Source organism: Callionymus lyra, chromosome 11 (genome assembly GCF_982586985.1).
Source record: "Callionymus lyra chromosome 11, fCalLyr1.hap1.1, whole genome shotgun sequence".
Taxonomy (NCBI): domain Eukaryota; kingdom Metazoa; phylum Chordata; class Actinopteri; order Syngnathiformes; family Callionymidae; genus Callionymus; species Callionymus lyra.
Window position 1 is genome coordinate 18,811,436 of NC_141828.1, and position 25,376 is coordinate 18,836,811.

General features: G+C 36.8%; 1 protein-coding gene across 1 annotated transcript; it reads left to right on the forward strand.

Moving 5' to 3' along the window:
* The first annotated feature begins 593 nt into the window (after positions 1–593).
* On the forward strand, positions 594–18,418 carry zranb1b (zinc finger, RAN-binding domain containing 1b). Its single transcript, XM_087802206.1, has 10 exons — positions 594–732; positions 4,119–5,182; positions 10,402–10,589; positions 12,189–12,342; positions 12,816–12,887; positions 13,788–13,986; positions 15,250–15,370; positions 15,486–15,615; positions 15,959–16,188; positions 16,318–18,418. Exons 2-10 carry the CDS (start codon positions 4,213–4,215, stop codon positions 16,534–16,536), a joined length of 2,283 nt encoding a protein of 760 aa, XP_087658332.1. The 5' UTR covers positions 594–732; positions 4,119–4,212; the 3' UTR covers positions 16,537–18,418.
* Positions 18,419–25,376: the final 6,958 nt, after the last annotated feature.

Genomic DNA, 25,376 nt, shown 5'->3' on the forward strand with positions numbered 1-25,376 from the left:
GCATCGCTTGATATGATGTCAAAAGACATTTTTAAAACGTGGCTGAGAAAAACACTTTACACAGATTGGAAACAGAACGTCCAGCAAGGTAGGAACAAGCTAATAAATAAACGAGTGTCTCAGTAATTAGATCTGTTAAAGTGTGTAAGGACGCTGAAGGATACGATGTCATACATTACTGCAGACTGCTTACTGCAGTATTTTTTTTCGATGACATCATCCCTTATCCCTTTTCTGAAGAAGCCCCACGTGGTCAAACGCAATTTTACACAAACAAAAACAAATTATTACGAACCAGATCTTGCGAGAAACCAGCTTTTTTTTATCATCTAAACATGTCGATGATTTAAAAAAAAAAATCACGATTATTTCGACTGTCTTTTTTTTTTTTTTGACATATCGCTCTGTTTTGCTTTCAACCCTAACAGTGGGGATGAAGAGACGTAGACGCTGATTGGATGACGCGAAGGGATACACAAGAACGGGCCAATCAGACGAGCCGGAAGATTCAGGTGACCCAGCCTCTCCACTGTAAACTCGGCCCCGGAGCTCACAGTGTATTTTTCTAGTCCTTGCGTCTGTTGCTGCTGCTGCTGCTGCTGCTCGTCCACTGTTGCCGCCATTAACGCCTCCCCAGCCCCCGCTGCATGGAGACCGAGGAGCGGATATAAAAATGCTCTGAAGCGGCCAGAGGAGGCGACGGGACGAGGGGGGAGAGATTCTCTCCCGGTGGTACGTATTATATTGTGAGAGAACGAACAAAAAAACAAGTGTCGAGTTCTCTCTCGTCGAAGTCGTTTGTTTTGGTTGTAAGCTGGAGTGTAAACACGGGATGTTTCGGGGGGCTTCACTCGAGGGGTGACCAGACAAAAAAACAACAAAAACCCCTTGAGCGTAAAGATGTAGTTTCCTGGCTCGTAACCAAACAACCGTCTCCTTGTTGTCATGTAAAGACGCCTGACGAAGAGTTAGCTCAACATGACACTTGAGCTAGCTTGTTGTTCGCTTCAACACAAACATACCAAAATATCTGGGGTTTTTTGGAGTTAAAGCTGTATGTTACACATCAGTAAAAAGAGGGGGTAACACGTCACGTCACTGTGCAGAATGTCTCGGGCTGTTGTGAACTTGGAGGCGACATGTAAACGCTGGTAGAGCTAATGTTAACTTTAAGTCGTGCCTCACGTCAATCCGTTTTTTCACCTTGACTTTGAAGCTTCCTGCTTTTTTTTTATTTTTTACTATTACTACAAAGTTATATTTTTAAAGAGCAACTAATGTGTTGATTTAAGTGTGTCTTAAATAGATGTTGGACTCTATTGTACTCATCAGTATGTGTCTGTTTGTACAACATTCTATTTTTAATAGAATAATTTAGAAATACACTTGCAGCCAACAAAATTAAAATTCTTTTTTTTGCACTGTGTCACTGCACATCATAAACCCTAAATGTCTCTACCTCCAAGGGACTTGTTGTATAAACAAATTGGGGTGTGATTACAGTTAGCTGGAGGAGGAGGGAAGCCATTATCACATCGTAATGGACTCCGCTTTGTAACCTTTCGTTCAATGAGATTTCAGACGGGGTAGAACTTTATATAAGTAAAAAGTTCAAAACATGGTGATGATGAGACTTACGGCATCTTGGAGAGGAAGATTCAATATTTGAAACGTAAGAGTAAGTCAGAAAAGTTGTGTTTTGACATTGGTTGCCCTTGAGTTAAAGAACAGGACGTAAAATACACATTTCAGAAATTTGAGTTGGCTTGGCAGTTTTTCTTTATGCAAATGTTTCTTGTGGTTCACTGCTTTGATTGTAATACAAGTCCACAAAGACATTTAGCCATGTCAACGTGGGTGGAACCTTCTTGTTTCCTGTGATGCACTGCCAAAATAATCTTTACATACTGTATGTTGTCAGGCGTCATCAGGTGTCTCAAACTAAACTAGGCGGGGGAGCCACCAGAGGTCCATTTTTGTGGACGCAAAGAACCCCCTTCTTTTAGCTGTTTTATTCTAACATTTTTGACTAATTTAATTATTTGGATGTTTATTGATTTTTGTGTACTCTCATTGTGAATTTAGGATTTTTTAATTGTCTTGGGTTAAAAAAAATTCCATCTTAACAATATAATAAAAGCTACATAAATGATAAAATTTGACGTAATGATCTTTGTTTTTTATCCATCTGTGTGAAAAACGATGCAGTCATAGGTTGAACATTGATTGAATGGAGTGTCGCCGAATATCATGTCTCTGGGCTGCCAATGTCCTACGTAATGCATGTTTGAGACCCCTGATCTAAATGGTGTGTCCTCCCCCATGTGTCGAAGACAAGACTGCATTTCTTCAAGTGGTACAAAGTACTATTTAACTATTGCAGTTTGTTAGCTATGTTGCGAAATAACTAACGGGTTATCTACTTGGTTGCTTTGGTCAAGAAAAGGCATAAACACAGCTTTTGAATTGTTTATTTCCATCTGGTTTGAGCCTTTTAACACATTATTTGAAATACAAATAGGATTTGTTCACATTAACCTCTGGATGCATACGTCTGTACAATGGCACAATAGTTTTGTCTGTGGCTCTTTTTTAAATTAATTTAATTTAATTTTTAAAGCTTTGTCTAAACCATACCATTTATTTGTTTTTCAGCAAGCCCTGTGTCTGAGTATAAGGTTTGTGTGGGTGGTGATGTATTTTTAGATACGATCATACTCTATGAATACATAATGGCTGTAATATCAATAGGCTTTTATAAAAGGAGAATAGGTTTATATGCTGCTTTAAACAATTGGCTTCGCCCACACAGCACATGAGATGCAAGATTTTGACCTTCCGTAACAAAAAAAAAAAAAAAATTGGAGCGCCATTACTCTCCGTTTGTCTCTTCCACTTGACCAAGAAATCAGACAATAATTCAAATGTATTATTTTCCACTATTTTATTTTGGTATCCGCAGCATTAGTCACTCTCTTCCTGTGGCTACTCTTATTTTAGATTCTCCCATCATGCAACCAGGATAATTTAGTTTTATATGTACTGTAGATAATGGGCTTTGGGGAGACTTCAATTGAGCCACATCACTAAGTGTCTTAACCAGTCACGCGCCTCTCTGCTGGGTGTCTGGTTTCATCTGTCCTTGTCTCTGGTTACCCTGCTGGGTTGCATGACGCTTTCACCCGCTGTATATAGCTTACTGTATGTGTTTATAGAAGGGGTCGGATTATAATAAGAGCAGGCCAATTCCAGTGTTATATTTCTGACATGGCTCTTTAGTTTTTGTTGATTAGCCTCGACTTGGTGCTGTGTGATGTGATCTACTATTTTTTCTATTTAACCGCCTGTTGCTTCACACGAGACCTATAAACAAAACAATATTTAGATTGACGGTAATGTTTCTCACACTGTTTTAGTGTTTCTAAATCAAAAACTATTTGCCTGTTGTTTACTTCTTCTTGAATGGCATTTAATGTGAAAACCGAACTTTCCTGACTCACCCACATGTTTTAAATGTTGACTCTTCCTCTCCAAGATGCAATAAGTCCCTCATCATCACAATGTTTTTAACTTATTACTTTATAAAGTTCTCCTCCATCTGAGATCTCGGCGCACAAGAGGTTACGAGAGCAGAGTCCATTATGATGTAACAATGGTTTCACACCTGGTCCAGCCAGCTGTAGTCATGCCCTGCTTTGTTTATACAAAGAGTCACCTGGAGGTTGAGACTTCCTGGTTTGATCACGTGCGGTGACGAACCTAAATGCTTGACCAATCACAGCCGAGTGGGTGTGGTTATGGTAAAAGATTGAATCTCAAGACAAACGTGTATTCAGTGGTTGGGGCTTAAGCACATTTTCTAATGTAAATATTTCAATGAAAAGAGAGTTTTGTACAAACAGAAACACACTGATACTGAACAGAGATCCAAGATTTACTTAGGACACACTTAATTCAACTTAAAGTAAACTTGTGGATCCACTTTTACGTTTCCATAAAATTACCTTTATTTTGAATTTAAGCCAGTATTTGAATCTACTGGTGGCTATGAACGTTTTGCCTTTTTCCCCATGTGGCGAACTGTTTTTATTCACCGTCTCCTCTCCTTTGATTTCCAGGGAACTGCTCGCCCTGTGATCTCCAGGAAAGTGGATCTGCCGAGCTGAGAGCCTCTCTTAGCGGCAGCGGACCTCCCTCAGTGGCGGTGCAGCGATGACCGAGCTGGTTGTCAAGTGGGGCTGTGAATACTGCACATACGAGAACTGGCCGTCGGCCATCAAGTGCACCATGTGTCGCGCCCAGAAGCCCAGTGTCGGTGCCATCATCACTGAGGAGCCCTTCAAGTGCGGCCCCGCTCTAGACGCCAGTCTGCACCAGTGGGACTCTCCCGGCCTCAGCAATAGTCCACCTCAAGGTGGTTCCAACTTGCTCATCTGTCCAAATTCGAGTGCCCGACCCCGAGTCCGCATCACGGATCTCCCCGAGACCAGCAGTAAGTGGTCTTGTCAAATGTGCACCTACCTGAACTGGCCTCGAGCCATCCGCTGTACCCAGTGCTTGTGCCAAAGGCAGCAGGCTCTTCAGCAGCAGCAGCACAATGTTACCCATCATGCCCTTCACACACAGCAGCCACGCAGCCCCACAGAGTCCCCTCAGACCTCAGGCTCAGGATGTCGCCCGGCCTCCTCCGCCACCACTACAGACCCCTGTGAGGAATACAATGACCGTAACAGACTAAACACTCGTGCACAGCACTGGACTTGCACTGTCTGCACTTATGAGAACTGGTCCAAGGCACCAAAGTGTGTCGTGTGTGACCACCCCAGGCCGAACGGCCTGTTAGCTGAACCCATTGAGCTGGCGTCGAAGCCAGAAAGCCAACAAGCCTCTTCCAAACGAAACGAACGGGACCGAGAAAACCGGAGGAGTGTTGTCGGGCAGTCGGGTGGACAAGGAGTCGGCGGAGTAGGAAGTGGAGTAGGTGGATGCAGCAGCAGCCACAGAAGGTCTCCCCCGACTGCCAAGCCGGAGTCGGAGTTGAACATGGAGTTTCAGAGGATCGAACTCGCCTCGGGGGCGAGCATCGGGAGTACAGAGGAGCTGGAGGTCGATTTTAAGAGGCTGAAGCAGATCAAGAACCGGATGAGAAGGACCGATTGGCTCTTCCTAAATGCCTGCGTTGGTGAGTTGATCCGTTTCTTATGTTTGACTTTCATCAGCATCTTTTCCTCATCATAATCCGTTTGATGTGCCGACGGAGATTTCCCGGAGAGTGTGTAGATTGATCTCGATTGCCGTGTGCGTCGGCAAAGGTTATTTTTTGTGAAATTCCTCCTCGTGGTAGCCCAGATGATTCACTGTCGATGTAATCTCAGAAATCCTCTGCAGCCAGCGCGAGTGAAACACAAGTGTCCAGTCGCCCACACTGTCAGATGGTGAGTGTAGAGTGGGAGGACGAACCTGAAGAGTAACTCTTCCGTTCACCCTCCACTACAGCAGCGCTGCCTTCACAACGTCTTTATAGACCTTCTCCCGCTTGCCCACTCAACCTCTCTTCCTATTGGAATTCAGGCATTACTGACTTTTATCGACATGGTATTTAACTACATCAAGCAATTCCTGTTTATTCGACGATGAGTTCAGTGTAAATATTTTATGGTCCTTCATCCTTACAAGACACACGTTCTTATTGTGTGACGCTACATGATCATGTTCCTCATCAGAAGGAAAAACATTTGTATTTGGTTATAGAAACTATTCCTGCAATGCAACCATTTTCTGTCAATAATTGATTTCATGCTTTTCAATGGTGACTGGTGAGATTTAACTTGACACTGACACAAGGGGGGCATCGTCTGCTGCACATAATCTGACACCGATCTGTTGCTAAGGAAGTTTTCTCTGCTGTTGACACTTGCCATGTTGGTAAACATTGACCCGAGAGTTCTCAAGGGTGACCAGCCGTTACAAAAAGACCTCTTGCTCTATAAATAACGTGTCAAGTGCAGAGCCGGTTAAAAATACAGAGAAGCACCGTGGATCTTACTGATGTGTACGGGTTAAGGATGTCGCTGCTTCATATTTGAAGTCGAATAGATTGGATAAAGAATTCAGCTTTACTATAGAATCAAATTCTTGCAGCTTTGAAAGCAAGTATCGAGAGAGTCAGGATGGAGGTTGGTGGGTAAAACCTACCCATGACTCCCTACCAATCACAACAAAGTGGACCTGGTTTGTAAAAAATAGATTGATAGCAAATGCAAATAAATATATTGCCGTTACTTAAAGGGCAATGAAACTTTCCTGACTCACTCACATGTTTCAAATGTCTTCCTCTCCAAGATGCAGTAAGTCCCTCATCATGACCATGTTTTTAACTTATTACTTTATAAAGTTCTACACCTTCTTTAATCCTGGCGAACGAGAGGTTACGAGAGAGGAGTACATTATAGTGTAATAATGGCTTCACTCCTCCTCCAGCCAGCTGTAATCACACCCCACTTTGTTTATACAATAAGTCCCTTGGAGGTTGTGGTAAACGAGATTTAAACACCAGGCGTTTTTAGGTATATTTTCTAATGTAATGAGAGTTTTGTACAAAAACATACTGATGAGTACAATGTCTAAGAGGCACTTCAATCAACACATGAGTTGCTCTTTCAATAAGCAATAATGCCCTTTAAAGAACAAGAATGACCGTCTTGGTTATCGAGGCAAAAAACAATAATCTGGATGTGAGAGGTTTTTTGTCTCTTCAATTTTTTACCTACATTTTTTTTAACGTGTGGTTTTGTATCTTTAACTCTCAAACTACACAAAAATGCATTAAACAGACATTTTTACACAACTAAATAAAATGCAAAATTAAAGCAATATTACAAAGCTCAGAAATGTACAAATGTTCTGTCGTACTATTGTCGAATTAAAAAAATAAATCTGTGTCTACCTGGATGTCGTAATTGAGGAAGCTTCAATAAAACCTTATGAAAGTTGCTTTTTAGCAAACTTTCACATTCAAGTTGGCATCATTCACAGAGTGTAATAAATAGATGTCATTACCCACACTGCTGGGCCGGTTCCAGTAGGAATATTATCTGTAGGGCCTGATCCGTTGTGTAAATAAAACCATGAAATTGTCGTCTTTCAGGCTTCGTGTCGGTATCAATACCTGTGAATTTTTCAAAGCATTCAAAGAACTAAGAATGGTTTCTTCATCATTCCTCTTGTAATCAACCTGAAAACGTCTCTAGCAGTTTCTCAATAATTGATAACAGCAACGATTGCTCTGAATAAAAACCCACTCTGTTGTTACAAGCCTGCATTTCTGAGTGAAGAATGCAGACGGAGGGGAGAGAGGTCAAACACACAGGGAATGTGCAAACTACCAAAAGAAACCTGTGACCTACTTTCAGTGACGGTGAAGAGGCTCATAAATACATAATAGGGATATACATGCAATGGATTTTCTGAGGTTCTGTCTCAACAAGGAGGAACTTCTGATAAAACCAGTGGTTAGAATTTGATGAAACATGCTGAATTGCATTCTAAAAATATAAAGGACAGTAAGCTGATGACTGGGTTAACTTCTCGAAGAAGCTAACTGATGTCAGCAGCACATTAGAGTTTGTGGCGTCCTCCTCTCTGCAGAGGGGAATTATAACTTGGTCAATTACATGAATTATTGAGACACCCATGGACATTCTTGTTGTCTCGAGTTGCAACCGCTTTGCTAAAAAGTGTGTCCTATCTGTTGTGTCTGGTTGAATTCAACGGTTTTAGCTCCATCTCCACTTTCATGAGAAACTTCAAGTAGATGTGTTAGTTGTAAATGCTGTTATCATCTAATATTTACATAACGTCATCCTCTCTAATATAAACATAAGAATAATTTAATATTTGTCCTTGAATTTAAATGGCTGTAATGACTTAAACCTTTTTCATCTAACCGATTGTTTTTTTTAATACTTAAGACGCTTCAATTATTCATGGGGAGTAAAACCTTTACCACACATGACTCTGTTGTGATGAATGGAACGCACATTATGGTAAAGGTTAATAAGTAAACCTTTAAAACCTTTTGTTGTTTGATGGCTGATATTCACATTCAAAGTAATTTAAGGATTTTTCTATGCGAGTAAATGTGTGCCGTCGGACTTTCAATACAATTTTCAAACTAAATTTTTACTGCATCAAAATCTGACTTTGAATTTGAAAAACATTTGCATTTCAAGCACTGTTGTTTTTTATGGTCTATTTTTTTCCCAATGCATTTTAACATTCCATTTAAAATTCAATGTGTAAAGTAGATTTTTAATGTTAAAAAAATGTAACGTAAAAAACAAAAAGATAAATCGGTGTAAGAAAATTCAACGTGCCATGTTTCAAGTAAAATTCAATGTTACGAATGGAAATAAACTACACAGATTGATCAGAGCAGCTTCACACGTGTTGGTTGTCTCACACCTTCTTCACACTTCTTCCACCTTCACACCTTTGCTAGATGTCACAGTGTTAAGTCGGGGCTCGATTAGTTCTCTTGTTGCCCGTATATTAACACTGAATTCTGTTTACACAGGATTTCTAACACTCAATTAATTTACCATGAATTGTTTATACTCAATATTTTCTTGCGTTTACGTTTTTTTTTTTACAGATAATATGCTACACCGAATGTATTTATACATTTAAAGTAAATACATGGCAAAAAAATAACTGCTTGAATTTTGATGGATTTTAAAATTCTAAATCCAATTTTGATGCTTCCAAATTCATATTCAAAGTCCGATGGCAAGATTTATTTTTATGCATTTCTTTTTCTTGAAACAGTCTTTTTGATAAAAAACAAAATTGTTGAGTCGGGGAAAATACCAATAACTCTTAAATATGAGCTGCTGTGACACGGCTCTGGCTACTGGCAGGCAGAATTCATCATGGTTTCACTTAAGTGCTAATCTTTCGTCTAATATAAAAACGACAGCCAAGAAAATTGCTCGCAGGAAAGTTGACCATCAGCAGCACTGCTTCCCTTCATGCATTTATATTATGCACTCTTTTGTGTTGAAGGTCTCCACAGTCCCGACTACTCAGGCTGCAGGCAGACCCACATCAGTGGAGGGTTGTTGTGTGGAAAAGAGCTTGTTATCCCTCGGTCACACACTGCCCCGCCATTGTGCTGCGTCTCCCTTCATCTCTCACCATGTTAGCCAGCTCCACATGGCACAGAGAGTCCTTCCACCCACTCCACGTCTCTCCCACTCTCCGTCTCACTAACATGGCTATTATGCAGCAAAGCTTTGTGCGTGTTCCTTCAGGGCCAGAACAAAAGCCACAGCAGTGTTTAAAGTTTTCTAATATTCAAGTGCAACATTTTTTATAAAAGGCTGCAGGGTGTACTTTTTTTTCTTCTTCTTGTGTAAAGAAAAAGCAGCTTATTAAAAAAGATAAGACACTTTTCTTTTAAGGTGTGAATGCACAGAATGAACCCGTGAACCGGAAATCCATAACAGACCATTTTTAGTGACAAGACTTTTTCCCAGGGTGCCTTTGCATTAATCCCCTCTTTAGGTCGTTAAGATCAGTGATCCTGTACGTCTATTTGCACCATGGATTGGTATTATGTAGGCGTTATAATCACGGACTGACCTTCAGAAAAAAAAAGGAGAAATTAATTGTATATAGTTTGTGATTTATTTATTTTTAAACTAGTTTAAAGGGTAATTTTTTAAAAAATAAACTTGACTTTAAGAAGTGTTAAGAGCAACACACATGAGAAAATACCATATTTTGTCAAAACAAGTTTTTTGACAGAGATCATCCATATACATATTGTTATTCTTTCTTTGCGTCCCAAGGTTGAGGTCCAGTGGTATAGATAACACTTGTTTAATTCAATTTTAATTCATATTAAAATGATACCTTTGGGTTGCATTAGTCACATGATAAATGAAAACATGAGTAGAATATGACTATAAATGGCATAAAATGTAAGCTAAAAAACGGCCTCAATAGAAAATAAAAAAGTTAAACCAAATGTTTTCAAAGTTAAAAAAAAATCATGACTAAAAGAGGTTCATTTTTTGATATGAGAGTTTCTTTTGAAATGTTTACTTGTCCTTCATGAACTATGTTTTTTTTGTTTGTTCCATAAGTACATATACTGTAAAAGCACATTTTTGACAAGCTTAAAGTTTTTTAATTTTGTAGGAGTGTGTCTGCAACCAGCTCCTGCACAGGTTTTCAAGGTTCTAACCATTCATGCTCTGATTTATATACCGTGCTCTTCATGAAGATACAATTTTAAGCTGCTTGATGCTCACATAACCAAGCAAACAAATACGCTCCTGCGACGGTTTCATCTTTCTTGTGTCTAACCGACCACATGTCCTCTCTCTCTCTCGACAGGTGTAGTGGAAGGAGACCTGGCAGCCGTGGAGACTTTTAAATCATCAGGTGGTGACATCGCAAGACAGTTGACATCAGATGAGGTGCGCCTCTTAAATCGTCCGTCCGCGTTTGATGTGGGCTTCACCTTGGTTCACCTCGCTATCCGCTTCCAAAGGCAGGACATGCTGGCCGTGCTGCTGACTGAGGTCACTATTACGTTACTATATATTTATAACTTTTTACTTAATCATTTTTTTCATTGTTTAGCTCTTCATGCATGTGCATAGCTGTGTGTTTCAATATACGAAACATACGTGATCATCTACTGAAATATGGGATAAATATTTAAAAATCTCTCTCCTTATAACCTAAATGTTCAAAGTGTTGCTCAGGAAATTTGAAGCTGGTATTGAATTCCCTGCGTGTGCTCAGTGAACTTGCGCCCGAGGTGGATTGCAACCCACTATTAATGCTCGATGATCCCAGATTATACACACACACACACACACACACACACATCACAACCGCAGCCGCTGCCCTAGATTCTATTCAGAATGGGCCAATTAATGACCAGCATGAGACCAATCATGTGTCTGACATGATAACACGTTTCATTCCCTGCTGGCATTACTTTTCTAAATTTGGCAGTAGAAGTAGATTTGTGTCTTTAATTGAACTATCACATGTCATAGAATGTGTTTTTGTTTTCTTTTAAGATAAAGATCACTTTCTTTTAAACATTAAAGGTTTGGTTCAAATTTCACTCGTTTTCTACTCGACTAAGGGTGGGAATTGTTTTTTTAGAGTTGTAGACAAAAATGTATGTTCATTTTAATGTAGCGACTGGAGTTCAGTTGTCTTCGTCTAAAAAGACACATAAAAACATCAAAATACCTCAAAACTCCTCGCCTGTAACGTCCATCTTGACATGAGAAAAAAGAACTTTATTTTAAGATGTTTTTTTGTAGTCTCTCAGCTGCTGCCTGACATCTTTCCTCATTGAAACACATTTCAAGGTTAAGGCTGACAGCCTAGCAGCATCTGCCAAAAAGAAACTTAATGTCTAGACTTATTTAAGTTTTTTCTAAACAATTCCTCTTGTCGAAGCTTCAATACAAGATGGACGTTACAGACGAGCAGTATGGAGGTATTTGGTTGTTTGAGTGTGTTTTTGGAAGATGAAGACACACTCCAGTCGCTACATTAAAATGAACATACATTTTTGTCTATAACTCTTAAAAGGAACAGATTACTCTGAAAACTAATCCTAACCCTTAGTCGGGAATAGAAAATGATTAAAGTGAACTATCTCTTCAGGGCAGTCTGACCTCACTATTTTTAATTGTCAACCATCCTCTGAACACTGTCATCAGTGAGCAGAGAAGCAGAAGGAGCACGAATGCTCCCCCCCAGATGCAACACTAATAGACTCAGGGACTCATTCATTCCTCGTGCTATTAGGCTGTTTAATTCTGAGTTCGGGGGCAGGAGTGGAGTGAAAATTTGATGTTGTTCTAGTCCATGTTAATCTTTGTATCCTTTTTCTCTGAGCCATTTCCTTTTCTAGCCATCTATGATCTTTATACTTGCACTTATTTATTTTTTTTGCACTTTGTTATTGTTCGGTTTTTATGAAACTTTCTGTGAACTGGGACCTAATTTCCCGAAGGAGATCTCCTTTAGAGGGTTTAATAAAGACTATCTAATCTGATCGAATCTAATTCTGACAGTTTTTTTTTTTCCCATTCGTTATTCCCTTTTATTCCCTTCCACAATCTTTTAATGCATCGTCAAATCCCCCGCAGGTGTCTCAGCAAGCAGCCAAGTGTATTCCGGCCATGGTGTGTCCAGAGCTGACGGAGCAGATCCGCCGGGAGGTCGCGGCATCTCTTCACCAGCGGAAGGGAGACTTCACCTGCTATTTCCTCACCGACTTGGTGACGTTCACACTGCCTGCAGGTCAGCACGTGTACTGCGTCGTCTTTGCTGACATAATCAAATTAAGAAGTGGATGGATGGTTGGATGGATGGATAGATAGATGGACTTTAATCCCTCTGGAGGTCTAGTTATGAAGTATATCAATAATTTAAATTAAAAACAAGTTTATCTCAGTTAATGCATGACAATGTCTTGTGTCTGATCGCTTCTGTTTCAATATAAATAATGTATTTTACTCTCATCCTGCTAGTAAATAAACTTTTGTGTGCCGCTGCAGACAGTTGCTCTGTTCTTCTCTTTGTTGTTGAGGGTTGTTAAGATGGAATAAGGGGCTCTCTTGTTTGGGGGTAAAAGAAAGTGGTGACTGTACTTGGAAGGCTTCGGCTGAATTAGACTCGCACACAGAATCACAGTAGCTTGTTCATGTCCAGACTCTGTTGTTGTGTTTGAGACCAAGAGGCCGTCACTGACTCTCTGCTCTTCGCTCCACCAGACATCGAGGACCTTCCTCCGGCAGTTCAGGAGAAACTCTTCGACGAGGTGCTGGATAGAGATGTACAAAAAGGTGACACTCATTTCTAAGCACATTTTGTTGCATTTATTTATGTTTTTGACTACTAAAAATGAGATTCGAGACAATGTCTGATACTGAATGAGAAACCTCGGGACTTGACATGTTTTGTTTTGTTTGATTTGTTGCAGAAGCAAATTTCATCCCATTCTTATTGAGTGAAATAAAGGATAAAAATCCTTGAGTCATTGAATAGACCATAGAAACCACGAGTGTGACAAGTTTCATTTGAATCAGACAAATGATTACCAACTTTACTTCACGTAATGATCAATGATTTGAGACAATTTATTCTCCCCAGGATGGAATTTCTGAGAAAATGTGGATGTATTTGCGGTAATTAGCACCATATTTACTGAAGATTCTGAAAACACCGGAACCAATGTCTGTCAGTCTAAAGTACAGTAGAGGATTAGGGGGGAAAAAAGATGGCAGAATTCTTTAATCTCACTAAAGAGATGGGAGGATTAACCATCTAATAAAATAGTCAAAGTTAACATAGTTTTAACTGTTGCTTAAAAAATCCATCAACCTGTTTTTTGTTTTTCTCATATTTAATCAATTCAAATGTGACCTTTTTACCAGGTTTATTTTCTCTTTTTTGGTAAATAAGTTCGTTTTTTTCCAACTAATACAGTTGTATCTTTAGTATTTCTACCACCCAGAATACTGTCATCCGAGCGAGCTTTGAGTGCTGAGATCTTGTGAATAAACAGATAATGTTTGAGAGCTTTTAAGTTGCAAGACCACAAAGACATTCCTTAAAGATCACCAGGTCTCCAAAATATTCGCCCGCAGTCACAGTAATCCTCCTGCTATTTTTTTTATCAAGGCATGAACAAGTTTTTTAGAACTATATGTTTTTTAACACTTATCTCTTCCCTCTTCTCGTAGAACTGGAGGAGGAGTCTCCCATCATCAACTGGTCGCTGGAGTTGGGCACTCGTCTGGACAGTCGACTCTACGCACTGTGGAACCGGACGGCGGGCGACTGTCTGCTGGACTCTGTGCTGCAGGCGACTTGGGGAATCTATGACAAAGACTCGGTGCTTCGCAAAACGTTACACGACAGCCTTCACGACTGCTCGCACTGGTGAGTGGATGAATCTGGACGTTGTGTTATCGTAAAATAGAAGAAAAAAAAAATCCAATTAGACACAGCAATACAGCAATTATTCATAAAAATAAAAACAAGAACAAAGAGAAATATAGATACAGAACAAGATGGTACAATCTAAGTCTAAAGATGAAGAACATAGATCAAAGAAAAATAACAAAGTTAAATTAACTGTACATACATATACTATATTATATTATATTATAGATTCGATATATTGTGATACTGTTGTAACAAGGATATATTTGTAGAATTATCAAAGTACTTGACTCTGGTGTCGCAGAATTAACAGACCACATGACTCTTGATAAAGTCGTAACTGCTTTCATTTGTTTTGAAATCAAAATATGTCCAAACATCAGCTTTAAAAACTGGAATCGACTGTTTCCTCTTGTCCTCAGTCATCACTAGGATCCTTTTAGGTTTCATTGTTCCTGAGGAGGATGTAATGACGGCTGCCATCTAGCTGTCAGAAGTTTAATTGCAACACAAAAATTGACACTTTATTGTAGTATAATAACAATAAAATAACAATAATTACAAAATTAATTGTTATCTGAAAGCCAAAAATATATACATTTCAAGTATCTAATAATCTAAACAGTTATTCAACATTACTTATATTGTGGGGAAACTGAACTTGGTAAGAGCTGGAAAGTGACATAATTTGTCAATCTTTCAGTTATTTTACATACAATGACAAAGGTTTGGCCAATTCATAAGTATAATATTAGCTGGTGTGGTAGAATATTAGTTTTTCCCAACTAAAACTGAGGCTAATATTACTTCATGCAATCATTATCAAAAGACTCTCACTGACTTGATTTCTAACAAAGCTTTCACTTCATCTGTCAGTAAACACATCACTGCAGCTCCTGTTTTTGTGCTTTTACAAAAGGATTTTTTACCATATATAACAATTATCATATGAAATATCATATCATCATAGTTAAGGAGACTTTGTATTTAAAATTCCGGCCCTACCGCAGAAGTACTCCTTAGTGACGGTTCTAGGAGCGCTTGCTTTCAGAGTGTCTTAAACCTTCAAGGAGTCCATTGAAAATATGCATGTAAAATCCTGTTTGACACATTTCTTTTACTGATGGTCCATGAACACAATTGTGTATCTGATGACAAGACAACTGGATTTTTTTTGCCGGTTATTAATCAATTTAAAAGTGGTAGTCATACCTTTTAATTTGGTCTCACTTTAACACAAGTTTGTATTTTAAATGCAAGGTTCTACACACGTTGGAAGGAGTGGGAGTCCTGGTATTCCCAAAGTTTCGGTCTGCACTTTTCTCTAAGGGAGGAGCAGTGGCAGGAGGACTGGGCCTTCATCCTCTCGCTGGCGAGCCAGGTACTGACCAGGAGCTCAGAAAGTATCTGCAATTGTCCTCGGATAATATTTACGATGTAATCTATTTAATGACTCCATGATGTTGAGCTGCACCGTCTCTCACATGTGTTCACAGCCGGGATCCAGTTTGGAACAAACCCACATCTTCGTCCTCGCACACATACTTCGTAGGCCCATCATCGTCTACGGAGTGAAGTATTACAAAAGTTTCCGTGGAGAAACGCTTGGGTTCACCCGTTTTCAAGGTCAGTACTCATTCATGCTGTGCATGAACACACTTGTGGCCACATTTCTCCACTCAAACATGTCTAAGAAGAACATTTCAGACTTGAAGATCCATGTCTGCATCATAACTGCGTCAGTTGTGTCTTCAATAGTTTAATAACCCAAATTTTACTGTTGCCGCCGGTTGTGCATCATCTAGTGGACACTCGGCGAATTGCAACTTGGTTAAATTGTTTACTTGTGTAATGCAGTGTTCTTTTAAATGTATAATGTCCTTGAGTGTGCAGTATTTTAAGATGTTCTTGAGGTCGTTTTCACGGTTTATATCCTTCATAAAAACACTAAAATCCTCGCGTCCCTCAGGTGTGTACTTGCCACTATTGTGGGAGCAGAGCTTCTGCTGGAAGAGTCCCATCGCGCTGGGCTACACCCGCGGCCACTTCTCCGCCCTGGTCGCCATGGAGAACGACGGCTTTGACAATCGAGGCGCCGGCGCCAACCTCAACACGGACGACGACGTGACGGTCACGTTCCTGCCGCTGGTCGACAGCGAGAGGAAGCTGCTGCACATCCACTTCCTGTCGGCGCAGGAAGTACGTTTTTTAAAAAAATGTTTTTATGGGGGAAGAAAGGATGGAAGTTCAGGTGACTTGTGTTGTGTTTTGATGAGAATTGAGTATGAGCGAGGGTTATTTAGCGCCCCCTGCTGTCTGTCCACTCAGATGGGTAACGAGGAGCAGCAGGAGAAGCTGCTGCGTGAATGGCTGGACTGCTGCGTGACGGACGGCGGCGTCCTGGTCGCCCTCCAGAAGAGCTGCCGGCGCCGCAACCACCCGCTCGTCACGCAGATGGTGGAGAAGTGGCTGGACGGCTACCGGCAGATCCGACCCTGCGCCTCGCTGTCCGACGGCGAGGAGGAGGACGACGACGACGACGAGTGACGCCAGTGACGGAGGGGGCGTCGGTCAGCGGGAGGCAGGACTCCTCCCCCTTCTCCCCCTTCCTCACCTCACAGTTTACCTTTTTTTTTTTTTCGTTTATTTTCCTTTTCTGACACGGATAAACTGTGAACGCCTCGAGGAGCTTCTACCTTTGTTCGACACACACACACACATGCACGTACGCACACACACACACACACAATCAAGGTTTACAGTCGTGGAAGAGCTCTGGCTAGTTTTGATTTGAGGGCGTGAAGGAATATTTATGGTGTAAATGTTAAATGCATGTGGTTATTTAAACAAAGCGTATACGGAAATATACCAGCGTCGACTCTAAAAACACTTGTTTCACTACATACTCGTCCGGAAGTGTGTCTCATTCACTGAGGGAAAAAAACTTTAAAACTTATCGAAAAACCTCATAATATTTCCCCCCCTGATCTATTTTTCTACACAGATGCCATGAAAATAATAGATTTTTCCTCTGAATTAGTGCCTCTTTTACTTTTAATTATTTTTAAATTAGTTTCTCTTACTAACAATTTGATTAATAATGGTTGAAATATTACTTTAAATAAAAAGGTATTTCATTCATATGAGATTTGAACGTAAAGACTTGTTTATGTGTTTTTTCGGGAAATAAAAAACGTTTTTACGCACAAATTAAGCTTATTTATTTCAGAATTCTGTTATCAATCAATTGAAAAAAAGCTCTATTTTTGATGAAATACAAACTACCCTTGTATTTGTCTTTGATTTTAAATAATGTAGAATATTGTACAAAATATTATCAAATATTATTTCAAAAACTTAATTCCAATGTATTTATGTATGAATATAGAAAGTATATACTAAATTCACTATAATAATTATTGTTTTGTCATTTCTGATTTTATTTTTCTATATGACGAATACTTTTTTTTTATTCATTTCATTTATTTTAAAAACAATATTTTAAGTCAGAGAAACTTGCCAATGTGTGGTTTATTCAGGAAAAGTCTTTCCCTTAAGTGAATGCAATGCATTTCTGTGGACAGAAGCACATTTAAATTCCATTTTTCTAGCCAGCTTTTCGAACATGGAACAGATATTTCTGAATTATAAATGACTCCTATCCTTTAATAAGCTGCACATGAAGAGTTTCCGGATAACGTCGTACATGTCGACACACAAGCCATCTTTGTTTTTTTCCTCATCTTTGAATGAAACTGAGAATTTTTATGAAACTACTCGATATATATATTTATTGCTTGGATTTTAAAGCTTTTCCTTCCGTGTTTCTCCTCTTTGTGATTTGATTTTAACCGTCTCGATGAAGACCTGTGTCGCACAGAAGTTTGCTGCAGCGAAAGAACCAACCGGAGCGTTTACGTGTGTCGTGTGTGGTAGTTATATTTTAAAAAGTACCTCATCTGGGAGCCTCGAAACCTGGTGCTCTCGTCTTTCTTCTCATGATTTTCTCCCTCCTGGTCAGCGCACCACCGCTCTCTCTCTGTCCGTCGTCATTCTGTGAAGACCATTTTTGGTTGAATCCAAACACACCAAAACAGAAAAAAAAACCAAAGCTGACAGTCTTGAGAACATTTTTGTCGTTTGCTGTGAATGTTTGTTTTTTTCTTGCCATTTTGTCGTGTACCACACGTGGAGCCTCACCTGTTTGTTGCTTTGTATTTATGCAATAGTTGCAGTTCTGACTATGATGGTTTGTGGATTCTAGGCCTGACATCACTATATAGAGTGGAATGCAAAGACGGCGGCAGGCGAAATAAGGAAAAAAAAATTAAGGAAAAATGTTTTTGTTTTTTTTGAATGTCAAACTAAAAACTGTTTCCTGTCTGATCTTCCTCAGACTAAATATTTATTAAATCTACTATGATTTTAATTCTGTCTCTTTGTGTTTTTGAATTATTTTTCATTCATGAATTCACTTATTTGCAACATAGGGTCATCAAACAAGTGCCATTACCTCTTTGCATTAAACACATTTCTAAAGTTTTTTTGAAAAGTCACATGTTTTTTTTTTATTATTATTTATTTAATATTATCTTTCTAATGCTGACCCTCTAACCTCATTTAAAATGGCCTAGACATGTTTCAGCTTCATCCCAATTAAATTGAATTGATGACATGAACACAAGACAGGCCGGTCTAATATCAAGATATTCGAATAAATAATTTCGATTAATTCTCAATTAAAATGGATGAACACAACAATTTTATATTAAAATTCTACTTTCTTGGTTTTTAACAAACTTTTTTTTTAAAAAAAAGGTTAAAATTGTAATTGATCTCGAATTTCCTAGGGGATTATTTAGTTAATGAAAGTCGCTTTACACGGTTTACTTACTTTAAATCTAATTTAATATTGTAGTACCCCATTACACCACCGGAGGACGTTTCCGGTGTACCATTTCGGTCCGGTCCGATGACGTCACAAATGCAAATGGTTGCAAATGCAAATTAAACATTTTAAATGTCAAAAATTACCAAGTTATTTATGTAACAATGTAATTATTTATTTCATTTTGTTGGTTACTTATTTTTATTTATTCCCTTGAAAGTCTTAATTAATGTCTGTTTAAGTCTTTAAGTCTGTTTAGTTTTTAATTGTAAGTAAGTAAGTAAGTAATTTGTATTTATAGCGCGCTTTTCGAGACCAGGGTCACAAAGCGCTTAAACAATCAAAACAATACTCAATAAAGTATATACTTTAAAGATCAATATAAAACTGATAACACAACAGGAGTTCCAGAAAATCAAGGAAAAGCCTGAACAAATAAAAATGTCTTAAGATGTTTCTTAAAGGAGTCAGTAGATCATCAAACACACAGAGAGAGGAATATCGTTCCAAAGTTTAGGAGCAACAGTCTGGAAGGATTTCTCTCCTCTGGTCCTGAACCGTGTGTGTGGAACCATAAGTAGATTCTGATCCACAGACCTAAGAGCCCGAGATGGGGTGTAAAGCTGGATCAGATCAGTGATGTAATGAGGAGCCTGACAGTGGGCTCAGAAAATAAGAACAATAATTTTAAAGTTGATCTAAATCTGTGGAACATTAAATTCCTCAGGGGCCACATTTTATACCGGGCTGCTCTGAGGGGCCATCAGGAGAAAATAAAAAGGAGGCAAAAGCATAAAGTCAAGATATAAAATCAAGCTAAATATGCAAACATTATTGTGCTTAATATGCTAACATTATTGTGCTAAATATGCTAACATTATTGTGCTTAATATGCTGACATTATTGTGCTAAATATGCTAACATTATTGTGCTTAATATGCTGACATTATTGTGCTAAATCTGCTAACAATATTGCGCTAAATATGCTGGCATTATTGTGCTAAATATGCTAACATTACTGTGCTAAATATGTTAACATTATTGTGCTAAATATGCTAACATTATTGTGCTTAATATGCTGACATTATTATGCTAAAGATGGTGGCATTATTGTGCTAAATATGCAAACATTACTGTGCTAAATATGCTTACATTACTTTGCTGAATATGCTAACATTATTGTGCTAAATATGCTAACATTATTGTGCTTAATATGCTACCATTATTGTGCTAAATATGCTACCATTATTGTGCTGAATATGCTATCATTATTGTGCTAAATATGCTAACATTATTGTGCTAAATATGCTTACATTACTGTGCTGAATATGCTGACATTATTGTGCTAAATATGCTAACATTATTGTGCTAAATATGCTTACATTACTGTGCTGAATATGCTAACATTATTGTGCTAAATATGCTGACATCATTGTGATGAATATGCTAACATTACTATGCTAAATATGCTAACAATATTGTGCTAAATATGATAACATTATTGTGCTAAATATAATACCTTTATTGTGCTAAACATGCTAACATTATTGTGCTAAATATGCTTACATTACTGTGCTGAATATGCTAACATTATTGTGCTAAATATGCTGACATCATTGTGATGAATATGCTGACATTACTGTACTAAATATGCTACCAATACTGTGCTCAATATGCTAACATTATTGTGCTGAATATAATGATATTATTGTGCTAAATATGCTGACAATATTGTGATGAATATGCTGACATTACTGTGCTAAATATGCTGACAATATTGTGCTCATTATGCTAACATTATTGTGCTAAATATAATACCTTTATTGTGCTAAACATGCTAACATTATTGTGCTAAATATGCTTACATTACTGTGCTGAATATGCTAACATTATTGTGCTAAATATGCTGACATCATTGTGATGAATATGCTAACATTACTATAATAAATATGCTAACAATATTGTGCTAAATATGATAACATTATTGTGCTAAATATAATACCTTTATTGTGCTAAACATGCTAACATTATTGTGCTAAATATGCTTACATTACTGTGCTGAATATAATGACATTATTGTGCTAAATATGTTGACAATATTGTGATGAATTGCTGACATTACTGTGCTAAATATGCTACCAATATTGTGCTCAATATGCTAACATTATTGTGCTGAATATAATGACATTATTGTGCTAAATATGCTGACAATATTGTGATGAATATGCTGACATTACTGTGCTAAATATGCTGACAATATTGTGCTCATTATGCTAACATTATTGTGCTAAATATAATACCTTTATTGTGCTAAACATGCTAACATTATTGTGCTGAATATAATGACATTATTGTGCTAAATATGCTGACAATATTGTGAGGAATTGGTGACATTACTGTGCTAAATATGCTAACAATATTGTGCTCAATATGATAACATTATTGTGCTGAATATAACGACATTATTGTGCTAAATATGCTAACAATATTGTGCTAAATATGCTAACATTATTGTGCTAAATATGCTGACATTATTGTGCTAAATATGATAACATTATTGTGCTAAATATGATGACTTTATTGTGCTAAATATGCTAACAGTATTGTGCTAAATATAATACCTTTATTGTGCTAAACATGCTAACATTATTGTGGTAAATATGCTTACATTACTGTGCTGAATATAATGACATTATTGTGCTAAATATGCTGACAATATTGTGAGGAATTGGTGACATTACTGTGCTAAATATGCTAACAATATTGTGCTCAATATGATAACATTATTGTGCTGAATATAATGACATTATTGTGCTAAATATGCTAACAATATTGTGCTAAATATGCTAACATTATTGTGCTAAATATAATACCATTATTGTGCTAAATATTCTAACATTATTGTGCTAAATATGCTTACATTACTGTGCTGAATATAATGACATTATTGTGCTAAATATGCTGACAATATTGTGATGAATATGATAACATTACTGTGCTAAATATGCTAACAATATTGTGCTCATTATGCTAACATTATTGTGCTAAATATGCTAACATTATTTTACTAAATATGCAACCATTATTGTGCTAAATATGCAAACATTATTGTGCTAAATATGCTTACATTATTGTGCTAAATATGCTGACATTATTGTGATGAATATGCTAACATTACTATACTAAATATGCAAACAATATTGTGCTCAATATGCTTACATTATTGCGCTAAATATGCTACCATTATTGTGCTTAATATACTGACATCATTGTGCTACATATGCTGACATTATTGTGCTAAATATACTGACATTATTGTGCTACATATGCTGACATTATTGTGCTAAATATGCTAACATTATTGTGCTAAATATGCTAACATTATTGTCCTAAATATGCTAACATTACTGTGCTGAATATGCTAACATTACTATGCTAAATATGTTAACAATATTGTGCTCAATATGCTAACATTATTTTACTAAATATGCTGACATTATTGTGCTAAAAATGCTTACATTACTGTGCTAAATATTCTAACATTATTGTGCTAAATATGCTGACATTATTGTGATAAATATGCTGACATTATTGTGCTAAATATGCTACCATTATTGTGCTAAAAATGCTTACATAACTGTGCTACATATGCTTACATTATTGTGCTAAATATGCTGACATTATTGTGATGAATATGCTAACATTACTGTTCTAAAGATGCTAACAATATTGTGCTAAATATGATAATATTATTGTGCTAAATATGCAACCATTATTGTGCTAAATATGCAAACATTATTGTGCTAAATATGCTTACATTACTGTGCTGAATATGCTGACATTATTGTGCTAAATATGCTGACATTATTGTGATGAATATGCTAACATTACTGTGCTAAATATGCTCCCATTATTGTGCTTAATATACTGACATCATTGTGCTACATATGCTGACATTATTGTGCTAAATATGCTAACATTATTGTGCTAAATATGCTGACATTATTGTGCTAAATATGATAACATTATTGTGCTAAATATGATGACTTTATTGTGCTAAATATGCTAACAGTATTGTGCTAAATATAATACCTTTATTGTGCTAAACATGCTAACATTATTGTGGTAAATATGCTTACATTACTGTGCTGAATATAATGACATTATTGTGCTAAATATGCTGACAATATTGTGAGGAATTGGTGACATTACTGTGCTAAATATGCTAACAATATTGTGCTCAATATGATAACATTATTGTGCTGAATATAATGACATTATTGTGCTAAATATGCTAACAATATTGTGCTAAATATGCTAACATTATTGTGCTAAATATAATACCATTATTGTGCTAAATATTCTAACATTATTGTGCTAAATATGCTTACATTACTGTGCTGAATATAATGACATTATTGTGCTAAATATGCTGACAATATTGTGATGAATATGATAACATTACTGTGCTAAATATGCTAACAATATTGTGCTCATTATGCTAACATTATTGTGCTAAATATGCTAACATTATTTTACTAAATATGCAACCATTATTGTGCTAAATATGCAAACATTATTGTGCTAAATATGCTTACATTATTGTGCTAAATATGCTGACATTATTGTGATGAATATGCTAACATTACTATACTAAATATGCAAACAATATTGTGCTCAATATGCTTACATTATTGCGCTAAATATGCTACCATTATTGTGCTTAATATACTGACATCATTGTGCTACATATGCTGACATTATTGTGCTAAATATACTGACATTATTGTGCTACATATGCTGACATTATTGTGCTAAATATGCTAACATTATTGTGCTAAATATGCTAACATTATTGTCCTAAATATGCTAACATTACTGTGCTGAATATGCTAACATTACTATGCTAAATATGTTAACAATATTGTGCTCAATATGCTAACATTATTTTACTAAATATGCTGACATTATTGTGCTAAAAATGCTTACATTACTGTGCTAAATATTCTAACATTATTGTGCTAAATATGCTGACATTATTGTGATAAATATGCTGACATTATTGTGCTAAATATGCTACCATTATTGTGCTAAAAATGCTTACATAACTGTGCTACATATGCTTACATTATTGTGCTAAATATGCTGACATTATTGTGATGAATATGCTAACATTACTGTTCTAAAGATGCTAACAATATTGTGCTAAATATGATAATATTATTGTGCTAAATATGCAACCATTATTGTGCTAAATATGCAAACATTATTGTGCTAAATATGCTTACATTACTGTGCTGAATATGCTGACATTATTGTGCTAAATATGCTGACATTATTGTGATGAATATGCTAACATTACTGTGCTAAATATGCTCCCATTATTGTGCTTAATATACTGACATCATTGTGCTACATATGCTGACATTATTGTGCTAAATATGCTAACATTATTGTGCTAAATATGCTAACATTATTGTCCTAAATATGAAAACATTACTGTGCTGAATATGCTAACATTACTATGCTAAATATGTTAACAATATTGTGCTAAATATGCTAACATTATTGTTCTAAATATGCTACCATTATTGTGCCAAATATGCTAATATTATTGTGCTAAGAATGCTTACATTACTGTGCTAAATATGATAACATTATTGTGCTAAATATGCTTACATTACTGTGCTGAATATAATGACATTATTGTGCTAAATATGCTGACATCATTGTGATGAATATGCTAACATTACTATGCTAAATATGCTAACAATATTGTGCTAAATATGATAACATTATTGTGCTAAATATAATACCTTTATTGTGCTAAACATGCTAACATTATTGTGCTAATGATGCTTACATTACTGTGCTGAATATAATGACATTATTGTGCTAAATATGCTGACAATATTGTGATGAATTGCTGACATTACTGTGCTAAATATGCTAACAATATTGTGCTCAATATGCTAACATTATTGTGCTGAATATAATGACATTATTGTGCTAAATATGCTGACAATATTGTGCTGAATATGCTGACATTACTGTGCTAAACATGCTAACAATATTGTGCTCAATATGCTAACATTATTGTGCTGAATATAATGACATTATTGTGCTAAATATGCTAACAATATTGTGCTAAATATGCTAACATTATTGTGCTAAATATGCTAACATTATTGTGCTAAATATGCTTACATTACTTTGCTGAATATGCTAACATTATTGTGCTAAATATGCTAACATTATTGTGCTTAATATGCTACCATTATTGTGCTAAATATGCTACCATTATTGTGCTGAATATGCTATCATTATTGTGCGAAATATGCTAACATTATTGTGCTAAATATGCTTACATTACTGTGCTGAATATGCTGACATTATTGTGCTAAATATGCTAACATTATTGTGCTAAATATGCTTACATTACTGTGCTGAATATGCTAACATTATTGTGCTAAATATGCTGACATCATTGTGATGAATA

Bases quoted from the DNA above. Each gene is read 5' to 3' on its own strand.
- zranb1b (XM_087802206.1), top strand. From the start codon at position 4,213: ATGACCGAGCTGGTTGTCAAGTGGGGCTGTGAATACTGCACATACGAG. The intron at 10,590-12,188 runs GTCACTATTACG...AATCCCCCGCAG, and splicing joins TGGCCGTGCTGCTGACTGAG to GTGTCTCAGCAAGCAGCCAA. The intron at 15,371-15,485 runs GTACTGACCAGG...ATGTGTTCACAG, and splicing joins TCCTCTCGCTGGCGAGCCAG to CCGGGATCCAGTTTGGAACA.